The following is a 17,279-nucleotide window of genomic DNA, read 5'->3' as shown; positions in this document are numbered from 1 at the left end:
AAGGAAACTTGACTTAAAGGCAAGAAAGGAAAACAAAAGGAAATAAGTTATTCTCTATGCTTTCCTGCAATTTCTCAGTGCTCTATCAGAAGCCACGAACTTGAGGAAAAGATGTCAAAGACAGAGGCACTCCACCATGGAGAAAGAGGGAATTGTCTAGCTCATACCCCATGCTGGGCATCTACAGTACTAAAGAAAAAACTACATACTAAATGAGAGTAATTTGCAAAGATGCAGTAGCAATTCTAACCTACATGATTTAGCAAATCCAATTACAGTTACACTTCAATAGACAACTCCAAATGCTGCTAAAAGAGTTTATTAAAGACTGTACTAACAGTTCTTGTAACAATGGCACGTACAGCGATTCAAAATCATGACAAATAGCGTGAAGTTTTGAAGAGCATTATTATAAATACACCATGGACAAGAACAAAGCAGATGTGCAGTCTCTGAACTCTATGAAGCAGGCCCATGAAATACAGTAGTCATATCATACAGCTGTACAAGTGTCAGAGAAAATAGAAAATAAAATACAAAAAAAGTCATTCAATACGCAGTCCTTAATTTATTGACAGTTTACAGTACTTTATGGGCAAGGACTGGCTCATTCCAGCTACACTTTGCAGAGTACAAGGGCAGCTGGAAATAGCAAAAATCCCCATCAGAGAGAAAAAAATAATAAAAAAACATACGTCAGTTACAATCACTACTCCGAACCTTCCTTTTTATGAAATTTCAGCCAGAAATTCTGACATCCCTGCAATCAGAACAGTGTTTCATTTTTCAAGAAAACAAAACCAGGATGCTTCTTCAAGATAGTGCAAAAATATTTTCAATGGTATCATTAAATCACAGATTAATGACAATCAACGTGGATCAGCCGCGGCATGGCCAACAGCAGCTTCAAGATCAGAACCAAATTGACTTGCTGCCCCTTCACCAGCACTCAAGAGTGAGTGCTTGCAGAGGGAGAATGTATTGTTCTCTCCCACACAAGCCATCATGTCTGGTTTCATAGTGAGGAATGGTCTCAGCTACTTAAGGTAACAAAATGCTACAGGAAAATTGCAAGTATTAAATTATTAAAAAAAAAAAACAACAACAAAATACACACAACTAACGAAAGAATATTGAAGTGGAAAAAGAATACAGCAGCCATATTATTTGTCATGGCTCTAATGTTGTTCCCTTCCTTACCACGTCAGTCACAGTAGTCAAAGTATGACTTGTGGAGTTCAGCAGCTTACAGCACCCCCATGGTGATGCAGGATCCCCAGCAGCACACAGGGATTTATATTCTCCAAGACACACCATTTAGATCCAATGGCAGGGCAGCTACAGTCTGCTCCTCATGTGTTGTCTTAGCAGCTTTTTGCTCTAAGACCTTAAGCCTCTCTGCACTTGTTCAGTGATGCCCATGCTCACAGCAGCACATCCGTGGTCATAAATTTATTTGGGGTACATCTTCAGAGAAATTTGCTGCTGCTGTTTTAAGCAGACACCGAGGTGTCACATTGAGACACTGGTGTAATATCTGTGCAAGAACATTCTTTGGCAGCTCCACAGTGCATAAATTTAATGCTTTGCCAAGACCCCAAATCGTTCTTCTTCTCCCAATTTCCATACAGTTGGTTTGTTTCATAGTGTGATTATGTAGAGCCTTTTTAACATCTGCCAGCTTCAGAGGATAAAATCACAGTGCTGCATATCAACAAAACCCAGCATACCCAGCCTGCAATATAAAATAATTTATATACACAAAGCAGAATTTGCATCTTAAATAAGAAGAGATTGTCTCATTCTCTATGGTGTTTTACCCAGCTACTAAAAAATAAATAATTCACATCAGATTGATGGATTGTTTCCTGTACAGCACACGTGCGCTATCAGAGCTGACAAAGACAACATGAAAAAACCTTTTGTAATTAGTAAAAGAGAATTGTTGAACACTTGCACATATTGGCACAAGGCAGAAGAGAAAAGGGAACATTACACAGCTGAGCTCAGGTGCCTTCCTCTGTGGAACGGGACTCAGATTTCAACTTCACAAATTCCCTGGCAACCTCATCATTGGTTCTTTGAGAGAGGATCCTCAGGACTGTAAGTCCAGTCTCATCCATGTGAATCCTGCGCCCAAGAGGGCACCAGCAAGCACAGCTTCCTTTGTCCACTATATCTCTGAGCTGCATTACTGCTATCCCCAGTACTCGATCCTCTCGAGCAAAGCAGTAGTCCTTCACACAGACTTGGAGCTCGTAAGCGTCAGGGCCATCTTCATTCCCCAGTATGCTGAAAAACATACATGAGTTTACTTATAGCTTCTCAGAATATATCAATACCTTTAAAACAAACAAACAAACAAGAAGTCAGCAGCTGAGTAGAGTGCTAGATGAGTTCTACAAAACTCCAGACAGAGAAGTAAAACATATGGTATATGCATATTTTCGTTGTTTCGCTGTTGATAAGGACAACCTGGCTATTTAAAGAGAGAAAAGAAACGACCCTTTCCAACTTGCCTTTGCATACGTGTGAGTGTTAAACTGTGAAATGAACAGAGCAGAGAACATTAAAGCCATGCTAATAGATTTTCAACTCTGACAACTTTAAACAGTTCTGCTTCTGCTAAGTATTGCTTCATTTCAGTAATTAATATTTTAATTAGATGAAGTCTTTGTTAAAGATTCAAAACCTTCCATTAAAGCAACAGCTAATAGAAATACATCCCCAACCTTTTTGATGTTTCTAAAGCTAAAAGACAAAGAAAAAAAGGCACAAAGATCTCTTCATTTGGAGGAAGCCTGCCTTTTCCCACATCAAATGAAAATTATGTGGCCGGTCCCTCTCCCCTGAGAAATTTACAGTCTTTTTGCTGGTCACCTCTTCTCTTATTCTGAGACTCACAGAGTGGTTGAGGGTGGAAGGGACCTCTGGAGATCAGCTGTCCAATTCCCCTGCTCAAGCAGGGCCCCCTAGACTTACTCATTTTTACTGTACAGCTGGGTGAAGACTAGTTTGTTGCTCCTTTGGTTGAGCCTTCCAAGAAGGAAGATGTTTTTGTAATAATGAAAGCCAAATAAGAAGAGATCAATACTCAGCGTTGAGAAAGGCTGCAACTGCTACCAGATCCAAGGGATGTAACCTTGGAAACAAAGATGCACAAGTTCACAGAGCATGTCCCACAAGTCAAGTCAGGATAAAAAACACACATAGAGAGAAAAAAACAAAATGCATACTGAACTTTTAGCCTCAACTCTATCAACAACAGATACAAAGCTCATTAAAATAATGTAGCATGGTCAAATATGCTGACAGCGCACAACGCTTTTCTGAAAGTGGCCAAAAGACTGCTTGTAAAGAACAAATATCACATCCCACCCACAGCAAAAACTCCCATAATCTAGCTTTTCCTGCCAAGACACCAAACACTGGGCCAAGCTGCTGGTTCAAGTGCTCTTTTGGGTCCTGAGCAGATTGTTTGTGGACACTGGAAAAAACTAACCGTCCTCTGCATCTAAACTTGCCAGATCAGATCCTCAGGCTATTTTTCACACTTACAAGTGAAAAGTTTCATTGTATTTGGGAGCCCAGTTGTTGCTCTTTGACTTTGTAGTGAACTTCCTCTTCTTGTCACTTTGATGGGGCCCAATCATGGTGATTTCGACGAAGGGACGGAACATGCCAGATGTCTGCCACTTCAGGTCGTTGGCTGCCACAACTGGAAAAGAGAGTCACAACCTGCTTTAGAATAAAAGCTCATTTGTTCCCATTGCTCCGGACATCTTTCCGATCTGATGTCCTTTCAGTTCTTTGTTTCAGAGGATCAAGTCCAACCCAAAACATGCAAGCCTCCCAACACATTATGGGCGGGATTATTCTGTAGTACAAATATGCGTTTGTTGTTTATTTTTTTTTCTTCATTTGTTTTGTTTTATTTTTTACTCCTCTGTAAGTTCTGTAAAGGGAATCTAACGCTTGGGACATCACATTGCTCTTGCCATATGCAGAGTCAAGAAAAACTGGTATTCATGCAGCACTGCCAGTTCAGTGCTTAACTCTAGATTGACTGTGGAGTGAGAAAAAACAGGGCATTTTGGTGGCTGATTTTGAAGTCTGTTGAAAAGAAAAATGAGACCGCAGGTAAGACAAACAAAGCATACGAGCTGTGGGTGGTTTCAGAAACCACAATTATTAGCTCTTTATTTCTCATTCTCTCTCAGGTCATTGCAGGAAAACACTGAAACATAGAAAATAGCTGTAAAAGTCAGCTTTTTCATTGCAGTATAGATTTATCCAGGAGAAGGAGGCCTGGAGAGCTGTTTATATATATCTTTAGAGGAAATTAAAGTAGTTAAATATGCTGTATTCATGCAAAGGAGATGAAGGAGGAAGAGGAAGCCTGAGATGAATCATTGCTTTGGTTATTTTCAGAGCAGCAGTTTGGGGATCAATTTGGCCTTCAGGGTGGAGGAGAGGAGACACTGAACTCTTCCTGGCTCTGTGATTTCTTGGTTTACACTGAGCAATTTTGCAACATCACTCTGTCATGCTGCTGTGTTCTCTGCAGCACAAGCTAAACTGTGGGGTCTGGTGAGAGCTATCATCTGATTTTTGTTTACTTCATGTATCGTTGCCAATAAACAATGGAACTGTACATTGCCATGTCATTCACTGGCCTGGACAAGCTCATTTACTGTTCCTCTACATGTTTCTTATGTGAAACTGAAAAACAATTTTGGATTTACATCCTGCAAACTCACACAGCAATATAATGACTTCCAACTGGAAATTTGCCTTGATCCAATAACAGAGCCCAAGCACAACACATGCTTTGTCCTACCTTTCACTGTGACCTTGTGTTCACCAGTTCCTGGATGGGTATACAGGTCGATCTGTATGGACACTTCTCCCACAGGATCATCTACACCAGAGCCTGTTGAAGAAAATGGACACCCCCCATGCATACACAGATTATTGCTTATTGGCATCCATCTTTGCCATGTGGCCTCAGCAGACAATAGCATTTTCACAGGACACCTTCCATAGCTGGCTTTTCAGTGAGCCCTGATAATATAACATCAATGCAATTAACAACAGGCTTGCATGCCCAACAAGCATAAACACTAACTTTTTTTTTGCACTTCACCATAAGAATGACATCCTGTTGAGAATACCAGTAAGAATTTAAAAAGAATTTAAGCTACCTAAAACTTGACAACGGACCCTCAGAGAAAAATGATTTTTCCAGAGGTTCCTTCCAAGCAATTATAAATGCATGCAGGCATTCCAGTGGTGTGCATCAGCATTCCCACCAGCTCATGGAAGTAAGGACACATATTAAAAAATATAAACCACAACAAAAAAAAAAACATAGAAGTAGTTTAGGGAACAAAATAAAGAGACAGAGATATTAGTGATTTGCACTGAGCCATAGTGCAGTCTCACCCTCCAATAATGTCTCCATGCTGTACATCAGATCAAAGCTGTCATCCTGACTGCCCCCACCTGTTTCCCTTCAGAAGATAATGAGAATCCCTTAACTGTTGTTAGAAAGAAGCACCCAACTTGCATACTCATTTCTCTTCATCAGATAGGCAGGGAGAAAACGAAATGTAGTTTTCAAAGAGGAAAATGTAACGTAATAACAGCAGGAGAACATCACATGAACCTTACAATTCCTGTATGATGTTGTTTTCAACATTTTCACTTTTAACCGTAATTATCATGCAATATGGGGAAATGACATTTATCTGGTTAGGAAAATCAAGATGTCATGTAAATTACAGAAGACTGCTTTGCAAAATGAAAATTAAGGTCTTTGATAAGATAGTGAGATTGATTTTACTCTCTCTTTGATAACTGTCAGATCTAAGGTTGGCAATTAGCAATGCAGTTGTAATTGGGATACCTACAGGGTAATTGGATACCTAAGAAGAGCAGCGTTATTTTGTTAATTTTGAGGCTGAGATGCATTATGAAGTGAAAGAATGGGTGTGTTTGATTGAAATTCAAGATAAGGAGCTTGAAAGATATCATTAAACAAACATTTTGATTAGATAGATCTAACATGTCAACTTTTACAAGAACAGTCTGCAGGCAGCAAAAACATTCATTTAAGAAAACAGGAGGTTGAGAGCTAATCTGTGCAATTCTCTGAAGAGAATTACTTGGCACAGAAGAACTGTAGGCAGTGAAAGTCACATTAATATAGGAGTAAAAGTATCTGTGCAAACATAACAATCTCAATTCATCATCTTAGGGGTAGGTTCTCATTCCTGACCTGAGCCCAACAGACAGCCTGTAGGCTGCAACATTTGTACATCATCTTGAATGTACTGTTTTATCTTCACTCAGTAGTGATGTGTTCCCTCTTTTCTGTATCTAAGTATAGAGCTTTAAAATCGGTAGGCTTAATTATTGACCTGACCCATCTGATGGTGCAGCAGTATATATATATATATATATATATATATATATGCATAACAACTTTATCAGGTTAAGCAATCTAATAAACATCAGCTGCCAAACACAGAGATTTTCATTTTACTGATCTTTAGTGGAATGAATGGGTTATGAATGAGACTGATGCTTCAGAGGAGTCTCAGCAGAACTATCCCATTATCCTTGAGGGAGACAAAATTTAGATTTTTTTTTTCTTCTACCTTCACTCTCATTTTTTTACACCAAGAGCTTGTTCTATTAACTGATATGTTTACAGAGACAACAAAGCTACTTAATAAATATCTGTAAACAGCCAGTGGAAATATTCTGATCACGTACAACTGTATTCATACACATGCTTGCACATTTAGTGGCAAGCAGATTTAAATCTAGACATGAAAGCTTCATTGGTGGTGTGATACTGGAAGGTGAAACTGCAGAACTGAGCTCGTGCAATGTCTTACAAACATATTTCACCTAAAACAACAAAAAGATTTAAGAGAGCAGAAAATAAATTGAGAGATGAAACACAACAAGACTTAATTTAGGGTTCTCTTAAACACCCAGACTTTTGGCTACCTTTCAAGACAGATGGTTCAAGCTCGGCCCCAGGTTTGAATGCATATCGTACATTACCACGTATTACAGTAGCCCAGCTCTGCAGACTATAAGCATGCAAGTCTAAGACTTGAAATAGCAATTCACAGCAATAAAGGGTAGGAAAACAAGTCCATAGCATCTCTCAAAATACAATCCATTTTCAAGACAGCTTTCACATCCCGTAAATAAATCTCAAGCTTCAGGACAGGCTCTCAGGCAGGGTACAGACTCCCACACCGTGCAACCCATGGCTCTGTCTGTGGGATGCAAGCATTCTGTGAAAGTTCACTTCTACAGGGAGCTACAGGGAATGGGTCTCTGGAAAAGGTTTCTGAGCACGGGCAAGATGACTTCAAAAGCAAGGCAGTTGGCTAATGTTGTTATGGTAACAACATTAGTCTCGAACATACCCTTATCAGGAAGAACGTCCTCATTAGCGGTAAACCTAATACCTTTCCCATCATGCACTAAGACATGAATTCAAAAGGCAAGAAGCAAGCAGGACAGAGAGAGAAGAGTGTGAATTACAATGCAATTAGTGGCGTCACTTAAACAAATGCAAGACAAATATTCTAGCTCTTAACAGACAAAATATCCTCTTAGATCTGCTGTACCAGCCCCAAGTCTGCAAGTAAGGGATTGTCTGGGATAAAACAATAACAGAATCTGTGCTGGCATAACTCAACGGCAAGCTCTGATCCAACTTTGCGGAACAAATGTTTAACAGCATTGTGCCACAGATGCCTGCTCAGTAAGATAGATAACTCACAAACTGGAAGGTGCAACTATTGAGCGATGGAGTAGGAGAGGCAAACATTCAGCATTTAAACAGCTTTGCATGCAGCTATTTCCTCACGTAGGCTTGCAGGAAGCTTGACTTAGGCAAAGGGAAAACATCAGTCAGAAAGAGCTCTATAAAGCAAATGTCAGCTGAAAATACTCGTGCTGTCTATTCTGTCCCTCCAATGCATGTGCAGATCTGCAGATCTCTTAAACTGTTCTATCAACTGTGGTTACTCAGAAGTTTATGCAAGTAACATCCTTTTCTAGCCCCAATCGCAGGAGCAAGTCATGCATTTCTCAGAGATACCCCATTGCTGACATTACAGATATTAGGTGGTGTAGCTCCAGTCCTTTGTTCCCCAAACAGGGCCCCAAACTCTCAAGCCTAGTAATGTAGATGATGCTGATTTGGACCAGCTCACTGGCTCACCATGCCCAGTACCTGTCCCTCAAAATAGATCAGACAAGCCACAAATGTCATCAGTCAGCTGTGTGATATAACTGGTAGCTTTGTAATACATGCATCTTATACACCAAAACTAGAGCTTATTCTTTCTAAGATTCTTTAAAAAAAAAATAAAACAAATGCACACTCTTCTGTAGCAACTCTGTACACTCCTGCTGCTCTCAGATTACACTCATTTCTCTTTGTATAGCTGCTAAACGCTTGCCCTTACTGCAGTTTTACCGTCAATTTCATGTACTACATGAAACTGCTTTGTCATACTAGCTTCAAATTTGCCACTTTCCAACTTCAACAGAGCATCTTCTTCCTCTGACTTTAAACACCCATAACTCTAGAATGGAGCATAGAACAGCAGTGCTGCACGTATCCTTACATCCCAGCTCATCATGTCAATGTAATACAACCTAGTTAAAAAACTAGCTTCAATTCGTGGTCTGAGCATATCAGGGGAAGTATTTGCCGTAGAACAGCAAAGATTGAAAATGCATGGTGTACACAAGCTCCCAGTTAAGAAGTATTTTGTATAACTCTAATAAGCAACAGGAAGACCCTGGAGTCCCTTGTTGTTGTAGTAGTCTTTGACCTATCTGGCCACTGGATGTCATCATTGCTCTGCTGGGACGCAGTTATAGGACATTTCTCTCAAATGCAACACTGACTTGTAAGTTAACTTCTGCAGTTTAATGCAGTATGCTTCAACCTAAGCAAGTATATATTTATGCTGATGAAGGCAAGGATGACTCAGTTCCTAAAAAATACACTCAACAACTTTTCACTTTAAAACAAGCCTTGTATCTAAGAATTCAAAGTGCTTTCTTCACTGGTTGAGGAATAGCAATACCAAGCAGCCTCACTCACACACCAGGGAAGTGTGTGTTGGCTAGGGAGTGCTTTCCCCTTGATTTCAGGGCTTAGTGCATCAATACCCTGGCAGAGTTTGTATGATCTGTGGGATCATCAGCTCGCATAGGCTTGGGAGGATTGAAGGAAACACTATCCCCCAAACAAAAAGATTGCAGAAAGACACCCTCCATGGAGTTTTATTTTTGTTGCTGAGATGTAATAGCCCAATGCTTCTATCTATACAGCCTGAAAACTTAGATCATTTTCAGTTTTGACCTAACTTATATTAGGTATCTGTCCCCTTTTCCCTGAGATTCACAGGCAGCCAGTGGAGGACCCTGACTGTAGGTTAAACTATTCTCTACAATGGTCTGGAGACACTTCTATGAAAGCAATGGAAGATGAAGGCAATTAACTATTTACCACTTCTCAGTCAATGAAATAGCACCATTATTGTGACTTCTCAGAGAAAAACAAAGGACTCCAGTGACCCATCCCAGCAGCATACTAAAATGTTGTGGTGCCTTGCAATCATCCAGCTAGTATACATCCTGTACTGACTGCAAACAAAAAGCCAGTGCTGTCCTTACTCCTGTAAGAGACTCTTCCCTTTACAGGCAGCATGTAGCTCTGACTCATCACATTGCTGTCAATCAGCATTAGTCAAAACCACATGTGCTACTGGCAACTGGCTTGTGACATAGGCACCAAATAGTTTCTGCAGTGATGTCTTGCTGAAATGGTCTCTCACACCACCGCCTAAGTCTCAGTACAGTAACTTCACATCTCACTTTGTCTAAGCCACCCACCCACATTAATTCATGAAACGTGACTGTTACATGAGAACTGCAGAAAAAAAAAAAGACCACAAACCCCCTCAGGACTTGTTTCACATATTTCTGTTCTCTCAAAATGTAGATGTTGAGGAGGAAATAACCCATTTTCCCTCTTTACTAGTTTCAAAAGCTCTGAGCTGTCACATTTCCAGAAATCTTACTGCCAAAAGCATTCTACAAACTGGCAGCACAAGACAGAGCACAGGCAAACAGAGCAGATAGCTCCATTCAACTTTGTCAACAACACAGAAGTCTCACCCTGAGCTGTCTGAGTCTGGACAAAGGTTTTGATGAGAGTGTCTGTGGTCTGAGTGTAGAGAGAGAGAGCATAGCGCAGTGATTGCAGGTCCGGACTCTTCTCCAAGAAAGTTTTCTTCAGACCATTCCCACCAGCATGGAAATATTGCTAAAAGTAAAAAAGAAACAGGAAAAATACTGAGGAAGAATCACAATGAGCAACCAATATTTACAGTCCACTGTATGCACAGACTGGGAAGGGCAAAATTCACAACACAGTTTCTGTACTTGAAGCCCAGCTCTAGGCAGACCAGCTGATACCAACTGCTAATGGCTTTCCTATTCCAAAACTCTTAAACTTAAGTATGCTGACTACCTACCTGTTGTTACACCTAGTGTCTTACTAGCTGTAACAACAGCAGCAGACTCCTGCCATCTCCTAAACTGGGACAGGCACTATCCTCCCAAAGAGCACTGGGTATGTGGAGCAAGGGAATGACAGAGAAAGAAGTGGGATCACTTACTTTGATAGTATCCAGTGCTAGATCCAAAACTGCACACTGCTTTGGAGTGAGACTCCTAGTTTCTTCTCTCACCATATGATCCTGCAAACAATCATTATAATTGGTATTAGTATTCCATCAGACACTAAAGGAAAAGGAGTTCCCAGTATCACCTCTTTCTTTGGATTCATGCTGTGGCTACTTAACGGAATCTCAGAATTGTTCATTATGGCTTAACTTGAAAATAAACACACTTGTAGGCAGAGAAAAATAAAGAAAAGAATGTATAAAGATAAGAGATTGATTTCAAAATCAGTGTGTCTCTAAGAAAATACAAACAGCAGTCTACTTGCTACCCCTGCCATTTTACAGCATCCACAATAAAACTCTCAAAACACCCCCCAAAGCAAGTAATTCTGAGAATCAGATATTAGGCAAAGTTGTTAGATGCTTTTTGTGGATTTTATTTCTTCCATCTACAAAGGTCAATACTTTATCATATCACTAGTGTAAAGGGAGCAAAACAAACAAGCAATATGGTTTAGAAAATTACTTTGCTAAAAGAAAAAGTTGTCTCTTTGGGAAGAAATTCCCTTCTCTGCGGTAGGCGTATATCCCTGTTAGGTTCCTACCTGGCTATCATACTTTGGTATTTCACTAAGCTCTTCTCTGATGCTTAGCCTAGGTCTCAGAGAACCCCTGAACATTTTAGGAAGTGAAAGCTTTGGACAAACCCAGATTCTAACTATTTGGTCTGCTGGAGGATCAGATCAGCTGGCTGCAGCCTGGATATTGAGGCATTCTTGAAAAATACGCAGGCAAATCAGGCAAAGGCTTCTTATCCCTGCTTTGATATGAGATACTTCCCAGGAGATATGTCCACTGAATAGTCTCTGAGCACAGCAAGCCCAGTGTGAGGCATCGTGTGTGTTTCACACTGATAAGCCTGCTGGCCATCTTGCAGCCTAGTGATTCCTCACATCGCATGGTGGTGTTCCCATTCATTTCCACCATGCCCTGTCCCCTGCAGCCTGATGGAGATGGGGCTTACTGCAGTCTAGGAGCAGCACTAGGCACATGCAATGCATTGATGCAAAGGTGCATCAAGCCAGCACCTTTGCATGGGACTGCATTAAACTACACAGAAGATGCTGCTCGAGTCAGCACTACTTCAGACAAGTTTGCTTTCTTGAGAAGCAGAGATGCCTCAACATGCCTCTTTTTCCTATTCAGACTGGTCCTGGCCTGGGAAGCTACAAGCAGCAGCTGCACATTTGGTAAGATGCAAAGCATCTTCTGTTGCAACAAGCAGGGAGCAAGAGCTCTCCTCCCTCTTCTTCATGAACTGGGAGTAATTCAATTGAAGATGATGTGGCTTCACACTTCGGTACACAGAGGGTAAAACATTCTTTCTCTGTCTGACAGTCAGATTAAGTGCACAATCAGCCAGTGCCCAAGGCCACTTCACGGGAGAGGCCTATTTTGTCAGGGTAGCTGTGCCCCCAAGGCAGAGGGGCTTTCATGTCTGTTGAAATAAATTTCTTGGTCTGCATGCCAGATTACCCATTCTGCAAGAGAAACCAGGTGGTCAGCATATTTCTCTTAAACATCTAAATAGCTCACTCACTCCTGCTCTGAGTGGTCACACAAACTGTGTCCGTGGTGTTGCTGCACAGCAAGACACCATTGCTTTCCAGAGAGTTTCCCAGTGTCATTTACTTCAACACATTGTGTAAAAATACCCCCGAGATTGGACTGGTAATACTTGCACCTACACACAGAAGAGCCCACGACTGTCATTCCCCTGTGTATGTGCCCTCTGCTCATCCCACACTGTTCCTATAAAGGACTGTACAGTGTGCTACCTTGCAGTTTCCAGATTGCAAGCCACAAGTATTTACATCAATTCATTACGTAACTGCAAGTGGAAGTCATCAAAATCTTTTCCTGGTCTCTCACATTCATCTTTGTATTCTACACAGGTACTCTCAGAAAAACCTGCACAGTTGGAGCTCGGCTGGTTACCCTCAGGGCAGTACAAAGGAGAAGAGGCTGCTGCTCCATGCTCCAGCTTCTGGCTCTGCAGGGCAGGCAGCAGGAGCAGACTGTTTGCACTAAAGCAAACCAAGCAGAAGGAGCTTGATAATAAATGGGAGGCAGATATCTGGCACCAAGGTGCTAGTTTTATGGTTGGTTTTCCAAGCGTTTTAAAATGCACTGGGAAATTGATTTGTCATCAGGACAAGAGCCTGTGCTCATCAGGTCTGTCAGGTTCAGTTTTCAGCTGAGTTACCTGATTCACTAGCACTCTTTTCCTACCATTCTATTTCAGACAAATAAAGGCTTCAAATCCATGTTGTAATTTTCCCAGGCTTTTAGTGAAATGCACAGGAGAGGGGCTCTGAAGAGCTATTTATTCATGCTTTCCCCATTAGCTTGTACATGCCTGTAAAAACAAAAGGACCAAAAAAAACCACCCTTGATGCTTACACAAACCCAAACAATTTACACTCTTGTAACACCCTTACTCTTCTGGAAATTTTTGGACAGTGTCAGTTCACACCATCTGTTTGAGCTAACGGTCCCCAGAATTCAGGTAGTAGAGTGCTTTCACACTTGCATAGAGCTTTGTTGCCACATATAAAATCTTGTGCACCTGTGCTGCTTTCATCCTATATGTGGATATGCAAATAAAGTTTGAAAATACACCAAGGCTTGCCTGATTTCCATGCGTACATGCATTTCTAAAAATGCAGTCCAGAGATAGCAAGGTTAAGCTTTACAGTAACTGAACTGAAGACAAGCTGCTGCTGGGGTTGGCCTTGATCTGACCAGTGTAAATGGAAAAAGGCAAAGCTTCCAACTCATTCCTGGCAAAAGGCACTTTGTATATTTTAAGAAATTCCAGTAAAGAAAGAATAGGGAGGAAGTAAAAGATAACAGTGAATGTCACTGACTAAGTCCGAGAACACAAGAAATTCACAGGAACTCTCAGTTGTCTGTGTAAACTTGACCTCATGACCTGGGAGGAGTTACAGGGAAAATTCAGAGCTCATCCTTTGAATACAGATGTGCACAATGAGGGCAGGGATGGCTTCTCCTTCAAATGTCAGGTACCCTTTGCTGTTTTTCAAAGGGAAGGGGACACTCACAGAAAGATGGAGTCATAGTTGGAGTCTGTGGTCCAGCTCCCACTCTTCCAGTCTGGTTACGAAGAGCCTCTCTCCCCTTTTCTACCATGGAAGTGACATGAAGCATTGTAAGCACAGGAAACAGAGGAAGTGGTGCAATCCTCTAGAGCCACCATGTCACCAGGGAGGACAGCCTGGCTGTGGGAGTGCACAGGGCCATCACCAGCACTAGTGACAGATGACAGCTATTCCCCTTGGGAGCCACACTTGAACGGTTCACGTTATGCCATGGTTAACTGTTGTGTTGCAGCCTCAAAATGTAGCTGGAAAAAAGCACGTGCATCTAACAAGACATGTCCAGATCCCTACAAGGACTTCTAATAAGCACTACCTTAAATGAATTGTGTACTGCCCTGAATCATAACTGTGCATGTAAAACATGTCTGCTGGGCAAGGGAAATAGATAGCTATGTAAGGACAACTGCAATAAGTGCACAAGACGGAAAATATCATGGGAAGAGATGAACGTCTTCTGAAATTGCACTAATCACTTAGAATAATGCCCTTGCCCATGAGAAACTTTCCCCGATCATTCCCCAAGACAGAGTTCACTTTTGTCGCCATCTTCCTTGCTGCACAATTTGTGCACTGTGACGCTTCTGATTTAGGCCTCTTCTTGCACAACACCTCCTTTGTAGCACAAGTCAAACCACAGTCTGAATGCAAACCAGCAATTTGAATGTTGTAAAGCATCACTATTTTCATACCACTCCTGTCGTGACCAGTGAATTAATGCTTGATTGACTTATGATGAGGTGGCGTGCACTTAGTAATGCTCGTGTCATGCACTGTCACGTCACGCAGTGTCAAAACACATCAACATAGCCTTCATGCTAAATGCCAGCTTGCCTGTAAAGAGAGCCCACGCAGAAGGAATTTACAGACACAGGCTCTGTACCATAAGCAGCAGTTATTTTTGTAACAGTTCTTATAATTCATCAATAGCTAGCACAAGCATCTTTCCGACCAGTATCTTGTTATCAGGATCACATAAGGGACTCCCTTTTATAAAAGGGGATACAGAGGAACTGGCCAGATACCAATATCTCTACTTTTTTCATTTTTAATAGATATACCAAACAGATCACTGTATCTATGGAAGAAATAAACTGCTTTGATGATTAAACCCACAATAAAATTTAGCACTTCATTTCAACACAATACTAATGTTAGCAGAATGAATTTAAAAGCACATTTAATGCATTTAAAAGCAATTCATTATAATTGCATTCAGCCACAGACCACAGGAAGCAAAAGCCATGCTATGCACTACTACACTTCTACAGTTAAACACAAGGGCACAAACACAAGCCATGCATAACAATACCTTCAACTTTGACAAGTGTCCCAGTTCCTTAGCAGCACTGAAAATCAACTGTGTGCCCTATGATTGTAAAAAGTTAGAGAAGAAAGGAGGGAAAAAACATTATACACAACCTTTGCATATTTTTCCTTTCAGCAAGTCAAGTCAGTTCACAGACAGAACTTTACATAACCACTGCAAGGCCAGTCACAACAACTTGTCTCCTTGCCAAATTATTACCTAGTGTAAAACGTGGCATTTCTGTATATACCAAATCCAGAGTTGTTTAAAAGCACAGTATCCTGCTAGCTTTCTTCCTCTTGCTTGCAGTGGCCACCTACCCAGAGGGGATGCACCCTCAAAGAGCTTGCACAGGCTGGGGGTGAAGGCAGCATACTGGCCTTCATCTCCAGGTACTCCTCTAGATTTCAAGTCAAGTCCAAATACACATGAATAAATAAATACTGGGTAAGACTGTCCAAAGCAAAGAACACACAACTGATGACAATCTCTCTGTGGAAGTAGAGAACAATCAACAGGGTAGGAGTAAGCACAGCTCAGGTCAGAAACAATTGGATCTGAGCAGTCTTCAGGTGAGACAATGGTGAATGAAATCCAGTATATATAACAGCATCACTTCTACACATCAAAAGCTTGGCCACGGCTCTTCTTCCCCCACTGTGGCTTATCGATGCTGTATGACCAATGAAGAAACAAAAAGGGACAATAAATCCGTATGACAGAATTTTTTTCTTGAAGCCACTTACACACTAGAAAAAAGGATTCTTATTATATATTCTTACAAATACTTTCCCTGTAATGGTTACAACAAAAATATTTTTCCTTTTTCACACCACAGTATTTCTCTCCTGTGTAATACTCCTTTTGCTTGGGGACTTAAGCCCAAAATTAAGTGAGAAGAAAAAAACAACCAATGTAATTTCTCTTGCCTCTCCTCCCAGAGACATTTTATGGGGCGCACTGGAATTTATTTTCTTCCACTTCGCTCTCTTTCTTTGATCTACACTTGACTTTTTATTCAAAAAGTCACAACTGTCTATTACTCCACTCGGAATAAAACCCCAGCCTACTGTAATTCTGGCTACGAATTGTTCATCCATCATATTGTGAAACTTTGCTCTCTGCTTCAGCCCTCTACACAAAAAGCTATGGGCTCATCCTACTTAAATGTCACTTCCATTATTGTCTCAGGAAAGCTTTAGGTATGTCAGGGGAGATGTTCTCTCAGATACGATCTTTGGCTCTCCTCACTTGCAATCAGTCATTAGGGGCTAGCAGTAGAAGTAGGTGTAAATGCCACCACAGGTACCACTTAAAAAAGGCATGGGGGATGTCCCAGCTGAATGCCTGAAATAAGATTTCAGAGACAATCAGACACGCTGCAGGGTGGCACTTTCCACCCAGCAGGGTCTTTCTGCTCAGGAAAACACTTGGGAGAAGATACAGATTGTCATCTTTGGGGACTGCTTGTTGGCTCCATAAGGACCACATTTTCCTGAAGGTCTCCAATAAATGCAGTTCTTTCTACAGTCCTCCTTCGCTTTCCTCTACTATCCCTTCTTATCTCAATAGCCTTTCATCCTCCTACTTAACCACAACTGCCTATCAACATTGCTCATCCCTAAATCCCTGAAATGTTAACATGGCAAGATGCGAGACCAGAATTATTATATTGTCCTTTGCCCCTGACTGTGGCACTTAGCTTGTTTTCTTTGCTGCATTCTTCAGTATTTACTCATCTGTTGCCTTTTAACTCAGCACTCTGTGGAGAAGGAACAATATATTTGCAGAGATGACCCCGTGAACTAGGTTCTACTGCAGAAATCTTTGTTAAGAACATTTTTATATTTTTTCGTTGGATTAAAAGTTAAGATCAGCCCCACTGATGCACTTCCCTGAGTAGAAAAGCATCTTTATACCTGTCACTAGAAGTTGCAGCTATCATTGTACAGAAGAAAAGCAGAGGCAGTTTACAGCTTGTTAGAGTAATAGTGGGAAGACTGAGCTGCTCGAGGGATGCTGGACATCCTTTCCCCATTACAACAGCAATACAGA

General features: G+C 41.1%; 1 protein-coding gene across 5 annotated transcripts in view; it reads right to left on the bottom strand.

Annotated features, from left to right (window-relative positions):
• Positions 1 to 303: 303 nt before the first annotated feature.
• Positions 304 to 17,279, bottom strand: part of UNC13B (unc-13 homolog B) — a 213,361-nt gene continuing 196,385 nt past the window's right edge. For 3 of the 5 annotated variants that reach the window (XM_084503110.1, XM_084503107.1, XM_084503108.1), the window contains 7 exons: positions 15,228 to 15,284; positions 10,731 to 10,811; positions 10,228 to 10,375; positions 7,452 to 7,508; positions 4,841 to 4,933; positions 3,559 to 3,718; positions 304 to 2,292 (listed from right to left, as the gene is read on the bottom strand). In XM_084503110.1, coding sequence (XP_084359236.1) covers positions 2,007 to 2,292; positions 3,559 to 3,718; positions 4,841 to 4,933; positions 7,452 to 7,508; positions 10,228 to 10,375; positions 10,731 to 10,811; positions 15,228 to 15,284 — 882 coding nt within the window. In that variant the 3' untranslated portion in view covers positions 304 to 2,006. The remainder of the gene's footprint in view (positions 2,293 to 3,558; positions 3,719 to 4,840; positions 4,934 to 7,451; positions 7,509 to 10,227; positions 10,376 to 10,730; positions 10,812 to 15,227; positions 15,285 to 17,279) is intronic. The other 2 variants (XM_084503111.1, XM_084503109.1) reach the window with 1 other exon arrangement.

Source organism: Aythya ferina, assembly GCF_964211825.1.
Source record: "Aythya ferina genome assembly, chromosome: Z".
NCBI lineage: Eukaryota > Metazoa > Chordata > Aves > Anseriformes > Anatidae > Aythya > Aythya ferina.
Note: the sequence above shows the minus strand (reverse complement) of the source record. Positions and strands in the feature narration are given on the sequence as shown.